At 31.5% G+C, this 7380-nt stretch overlaps 1 protein-coding gene across 1 annotated transcript in view; it reads right to left on the reverse strand.

Moving 5' to 3' along the window:
• The window catches only part of fn1a (fibronectin 1a), an 82580-nt gene extending 78520 nt beyond the window's left edge, over positions 1 to 4060 (reverse strand). Inside the window, exons 1-2 of the mRNA XM_030124729.1 lie at positions 3793 to 4060; positions 677 to 802 (exon numbers count right to left, since the gene is read on the reverse strand). Of these exons, the coding sequence (XP_029980589.1) occupies positions 677 to 802; positions 3793 to 3922 (256 nt within the window). The 5' untranslated portion in view covers positions 3923 to 4060. The remainder of the gene's footprint in view (positions 1 to 676; positions 803 to 3792) is intronic.
• Positions 4061 to 7380: the final 3320 nt, after the last annotated feature.

Consider the following 7380-nt stretch of genomic DNA (forward strand, 5'->3'; position numbering starts at 1 on the left):
ACTCTTTTATTAAATAATGTTAGCTCCTTTGTTGGGATTGCACAAAAATAATACTACGATGTTAGTTCTGAACAAATAGAATATGAGCATTTGAACAGGATCTGTAACTGTAATGTCTGTAAAACAGAATTTCAGTTTGAACACAGGAACATGTTATGATATAGCATTAGATCCTGTTCTGATCAAATAAAAATGTGCTTAGTATTTCTGCAGATTTCTGGTGTAATTCAATTCTTCCAGGAAATAATCATTTAAAAAAAGAAAACAAACAAAAAATTGCCTTTTTAACAGTATCATGATATATCGTGATATATCGCATCGTGATCCTAGTACTGTGATTTGTAATCGCATTGCCAGATTCTTGCCAATACACAGCCCGAGTTTTTAGCATAGTGTCCAAAAGCCTCTTTCAATAAAGTAAACATACAACTGATGCAAGAAATCGTACTCTAAACTAAAAAGTAACTGTTAATTTCAAGTATCTGATAATGTAGAACAAATTCTTAATTAATCAGACAACACATGCAGAAATACTTGTTGTAGTTCTATGACAAGGCCAAAAACCGCTAATAAGAAGGAATTATTGTAAATATTAGTTTGAATAACACCGTATACTATAGGGTTAAGTGAACATGAACAGATGCCAAAGCTCCAGATAGAAAACACTCTTTCTGACCTTCAGGTTTGCTTTTACACTTAATTCCAGCGACTCCGTGGCACGTACACACCAGGGTGCTGCCCAGGTACGGTCGTTCCCATTGGTCGTTGATGTTATAGAATTGGCCGTTCTCTATACAACCATCTGACGAGAGGGGGAAAAAAAAAATCAGCAGGAGGTCCCATAAAAACACTCCTCCCATTGCTTCAACACCAAAACACATACAGTACAACGGAAAAACGCTGACACACCCACTAATACTGTACTCAGTATGTGGAAACACAACTGAAACTACTGGAAAGAGTCAGAGAACGAGCCTTTTTTAGACTGATGTTACTGCTTAAAAGACTCGAAAAGACAGCGGTTTTATTGGAAAAAACATTTTACTGTGGGACAAGCCTTCACCCATGTCTGTGAAACTGACTGTGGATGTGTTAACCTGGCTTCAGAGAGCAGGAGTAATAAATCAAATGCACAGAGTGGAGAATCAAATCCACTTTCACTGTTTCTCTCACAGCCCCTGAAACCAGGCTTTGTCCACATCTCATGACTGCACATGACAGAAAGTTCCATTTTTGTGGATGAATGCTGGCACGGAGATGAAACACAAGAGGTTAACCATTTGGGAATTATTATAACTTTTCTTGTCTCTTTGCATATCATTATGTCGGTTACATCTCAACTCAGCTTTGTTTATTAACCCTTAAAGACCTAAACAACCACCAGCAAACAAAAGGCATCTACTGATCTAAGACGTGCAGTAACTGTTGAGTCACTAATTCTATTAATATACTGAAATAAATCAGGTAAAATGCCTTTTAGCAGCATCAGATATGACACATTTGGACTCATTCAGAGGCTCTGCAGTCATTACACTGCAAAAAATCTAAATCTGATCAAGTGTATTTTTCTCATTTCTTGTCCAAATATTTTATCACACTTAAAATAAGACGGAATCACCTTAAGAGTAACTTTTCAGTGAGATATAAGACCTGATTTATAGACAATAGATCTGGAAAATCTGATTTCAAGAAATGTTGTAAAGATAATTTTCACTTGTTCCATTGGCAGATTTTTTTTTTTTTTTTTTTTTTTTTTGGCTTGAATTAAGCAAAAAAATCTTGAATTCAGCAAAATTAAAAAAAATCTTGAATTAAGCCAAAAAATATTGAATATAGCAAAAAAAAATCTTGAATTCAGCAAAAAAATCTTGAATTCAGCTAAAAAAATCTTGAATTAAGCAAAAAATAATCTTGAATTCAGCAAAAAAAAAAAAAAAAAATCTTGAATTCAGCAAAAAAAAAAAATCTTGAATTAAGCAAAAAAAAAAAAAACTTGAACTCAGCAAAAAAAAAAAATCTTGAATTCAGCAAAAAAAAAATCTTGAATTCAGCAAAAAAAATCTGGAACTCAGCAAAAAAAATCTGGAACTCAGCAAAAAAAAAATCTGGAATTCAGCAAAAAAAAATCTGGAATTCAGCAAAAAAATCAAAAAAAAAAAAAAAAAAGCCTGAATTCAGCAAAAAAAAAAATCTGCCAATGGCACAAGTGAAAATTCTCTTGATAAGATTTAGATTTTTTCCAGTGTATAGAAACACTGTCATCTTCTGTAGCACTAACTCACCAGTCAAACCCATGCACGTGCTTGGTTTTTTCATCCAATTAATGATATATTTTGTTGAAAAAAGTCTCTTTGGCTTCAGTCAGCTCAGTTCTGGAATAGTAACCTCTGAGCTTTTATGAATATCTACATTATCAGTCAAGTAAATGTAGGAAAACATTGACTTTCACTCAAAAATGCAAATGATAAAAGCAAAACATGGTGATGAGGGATGAAGGGAAACCATTTGGAAGTCAACACCAAAACAGTTCTAGATCTTTAAGGGTTGAGAACAAGCTCATATTATAAAAATATAACTATAAAACAAACACAATAAGCTACAGAAGAGGATTAGGGACACTGGACAAAAAAAATAAAATTAAGGTCCAATGTATGTTTTTTATTATTATAATGGAAAAAAAAAAAAGTCAGAATTCGGAAAAAAAGTCAGAATTCTGCGATTAACCCTTTCATGCATGAATTATGAGAACCTTAGTCAAAAATTTTTTCTTGAGTATTTTTATTCCTCTTTAGGCATGAAAAAAAAACAATGTGATTGATTTTTTTTTTTTTTTTTTTTAAATCAACCTGTTTTTCATGGAGTTACAAAAATGTCCACTCAGCTACACCATGAATTTTATTCTTGAAGCAAAGAAACATGTATTTAAAACCCAATATCATAAAGTGATATGAAAACAGTGAAATGAAACCATGTTTAATGCAGCTAATCTGATGTTTTCTCACATTTTAACATATTCTAATACTAGTTATTACTCACTTCATGGAGATAATATGCAAAAAATAAATATTAACAATTGATTTCCACTCAAGAACCAACCAAGAACAGCAAAGTTACAATAATGATATGAATTGCAGTTAATGAGATGATGCATAAGTGTCCACTGTGTTGGCTGATATGGAACTAAAACAACAAAACCCATGAATATACAAGAGAACAGCTGTAGAAGAACTGTCCACTGTAGTGACTACTATGCATGAAAGGGTTAAAGTAACAATTTTGAGGAAAAAAGTCAGAATTCTGTAGAAAAAAGTCAGAATTCAGACATTTTTTCTCAGAATTCTGACTTTAATCTCAGTACAGTAATAAATATATATATATATATTTAAAACAGTCAGAATTCTGAGAAAAAAGTCAGAATTCTGAGATTAAAGTCAGAATTCATACATTTTCCTCAGAATTCTGGATTTAATCTCAGAATAATAAAAATATATATATATATATATATATATATATATATATATATATATATATATATATATATATATATATATATATATATATATATATTGGACCTTTTTTTTTTTTTTTTTTCCAGTGGCCCTAATCCTCTTCCGTACAGTCAGTTACATACACATCCATCCACTAACATCACCTCCAGGAAAGTTAAAGCCTGAACCAAATAAATTCCAACCAACTGTGAATGAAAACTCCCTCTAAACCCTCTCATCTCCTCTGAAGAACCTCAGTTTTGGATGAATTCAGTGGTAAAAGTCGGAGGAGTGCACTTCTTACCCTGGGACACAGAGGGGACGTGATGCTGCGGAGCCTGTCGCCGGACCTTGTGCGTGTCTTTGGGCATACAGTTCACCGCGCTGCCGATGCAGAGCGCAACCAGCACCCTGGCGATGCTTCCGGCGGACATTCTGCACAGATACACCAGATGTTCCTGCACAACGCACAGGTGCTCCTGGGCTTTTGAGGGAGGATTTGATTCTAGTCAAAGAGGGAGAGTAGAGTTTTCCAGTGCAGCCCCTCGGTGCGCTCCTCTCCGGTGCGCGGCCCCAGTGTGCAGGTTACCCGTGTGGGGAGTGCTTTATCTGGGCATGGCTTGGGTTCAGCCGGAGGAGGGAGGGGCTACCCACACAGCATGACTGGGCTCTGCTGGGAAACTCTGGACACAAATGCAAATTCTACTGACAAATCCTATCGTTTCCAGCAAAGCAGGTTTTTTGGCGTTTTTAACAAAATATATTAAAAGACGAAAATATATGAGAAAAACCAACTTTTACGCATTCCATCCACTGTGCGTAAAGGGTTAAAAGTTGCACACACAAAAAAAGCTGCAGATCTGCTTCAGTTTGGAGTTTCACATCTTTTTTTTTGGCCACAAGGGTGCAGCTCTGCTCCCAACAGGTAAAAAAAAAAAAAAAATACCGGTGACAAAACAAACTGTCTAAGAACTGAGCTTTAAAGATGATTTAATGAGTTAAATTAATAATCAAACACATCCCAGGGTATTTGAATACAGATGTGGTCCAAAATTTAACCCTTAAAGGCCCTGAGCTACTTTTGTGGCAGTTTCCACATGAATTTTCCTCTCTATTTAACTGTTTATCAGTGATATATCACCATTTATTCTTGTATTATCCTCTGTATCCGGTGTTTTTCATAGTGGGGCTTTGACACATAATAATAATAATAATAATAATAATAATAATAATAATAATAATAATAATAATAATAATAATAACTTTATTTGTATAGCACCTTTAAAAACAAAGTTTACAAAGTGCTTTGACAGAGGGCACAACAGCAGGATACACGAAGCAAGTTAAAACACTAAAACAGAAGCAACACAATTAGAGAGATGTATGAACAAATTAATAATCAAACAGGATCAAATTTAAAAATTAAAATTAAAAGTTATAAAAGGACAGACATCACATAAAAGCAAGTCTATAAAAATGTGTTTTAAGAAGTGATCTAAAAGATGTCACTGATTCCGCAAGCCTTGTGATAATAGTGCTGATATATCTAGTTTAAATATGGATATATGAATATATTATTACTATATAGGATAATATAGAATATTACATGTATTTATATTATGTATGTATATGTGTTTTCGTTTGAGGGTTTTTGTTTGTTTTGATTTGTTCTTTTTACTTTTTATTCACATCTGGTATTAATATCTGGTAGGAAAAGTTGTAAATGGGTATTATCATATTAGTGTACATAGGTAAAAGAATGTGTGATATTTTTGTACTATTATTATTGTTGTTGTTGTTGTTGTTGTTGTTATTATCATCATCATCATCATTATTATTATTATTATTATCATCATCATCATCATCATCATCATTATTATTATTATTATTGTTATTATTACTATTATCATCATCATCATCATCATCATTATTATTATTATTATTATTATTATTATTATTATTATTATTATTATTATTACTATTATCATCATCATCATCATCATCATTATTATTATTATTATTATTATTATTATTATATTCATACAAAATAATAATTTCTATATAATGATCAGACGGAACAGAAATAAGGGGTAGGAGTACATAAGTTTGTACTTCTTTTTACTCCTTTTCGAGCATGTATAATTTCATTTCATTATTATTTTTTTTTTTTTTTTTTTTATTTATTTATTTAGTTAGTTAGTTAGTTAGTTAGTTAGTTAGTTAGTTAGTTAGTTAGTTAGTTAGTTAGTTGTTTGTTTGCTTATCAGTCATTTATGTACCAGTACTTGTATTTTGTTGGTTGATTTTGTTTTTTTTTTTTCACTGTCTACATGTTCGAAATAAAGATTTCATTCCTTCATTCTATTTTTTGTGTTTTTAGTGACAATCATATATTTTCCTATATTTGTCTATAGGCACCATATTTATATATCTAAAACCGCACCTGTCCAAATCTGTATATATTCAAATCCATATTTATATATATTTTTTAAAATATTTATAACCATTTGCACTACATTTATATCAAACCATATTTGCACTCACCTTTTAAACACTTTTTTATTCAAATTTATATGACTGTTTGTTTTACGTGTATGTTTATGTGTGTGTTTGCTGCTGACAACACTGTGAATTTCCCCATTGTGGGATCAATAAAGGAATATCTTATCTTATCTTATTTAATTCACTGATCATGTAGATGTTCATTTAAACTCATGTTAAAGTTGAAGGTTATTATAACAGAAACAGAGAAAACTGGAGAAAAAGCCAAACTTATCATTTTAACTGAACATAAACCCAGTGTGTCCATCCACTGTCATTGATCCAACTCCATGGGTTTTACTGGGGAATCAATGTTGTAGAAGATGACAGTGTTTCCATGGAAACCACGGAGCCTCTGAACGTCTAAATATGGTCATATCTGATGACCATGAAAAGATGAAGAACTGTATTTTACATCAATTATTGACATGGATTGATAGATTTAGTGGATCACCAGGTATTAGATGCTTTTCCCACTGGTGACAGTTTGGGTTTTTACAGTTTAATATGTGTAAATGTTGGACTTGGCTACAACAGTCCTGAAATACTCATTTAAAATCTCCTGAAGAAACACATTTACAGAATTCTGTTTTATACGTCATCATGTCTGTATTTGAACTGAGTTTATTAAAATAATGTTGAACTAAAGGGACAGTTTAATCTTCTTACGTCACTTTTATATCATTTTCGTTTTGGTTTATCTTTTGTGTAATTTTCATTTTGTTGTGTTTTTCTTATCTAATTTTTATCGTCATTTACGTCTTTTATCTCGCTTTCATAGCTTTGTTACATCTTTTATTTTGCTGTCATCTTGTCATATTCTTTACCTTGTTTTCATCTTAGGCTATTTTCATGTGACTTTTACATAATTTTCATCTCATTTCATCTTTTCCAACACATTTTCTTGTTGCATCTTTTATATGATTTTTTATCTTGTTCCATCATTTATCATCTTTTACCTGGTTTTCATCTTATGTGATTTTAGAAGTAAAATTTACAGGTTGTTATATCTTTTACATTGCTTTTGTCTTATATCGTTTATATTATTTTCATCTTCTTGCTCCTGTTGTGTTGTTTTTATCTTATATCATTTACATTTTTTTTGTCCTTTACTTTTACACCATTTTTGCATTGTTACATCTTTTATTTTGCTGTCGTCTCGTCATATTCTTTACTTTGTTTTCACCTTATGCCATTTTCATGTGATTTTTACATAATTTTCATCTTGTTTCATCACTTCTATCACTTTTTTCTTGTTGCATCTTTTACATTATTTTCATCTTGTTGCATCATTTACCATCTTTTACCTGGTTTTCATCTTCTTATGTGATTTTATAAATAAAATTTACAG

The sequence above is a fragment of the Sphaeramia orbicularis genome, chromosome 21 (genome assembly GCF_902148855.1).
Source record: "Sphaeramia orbicularis chromosome 21, fSphaOr1.1, whole genome shotgun sequence".
Classification (NCBI taxonomy): domain Eukaryota; kingdom Metazoa; phylum Chordata; class Actinopteri; order Kurtiformes; family Apogonidae; genus Sphaeramia; species Sphaeramia orbicularis.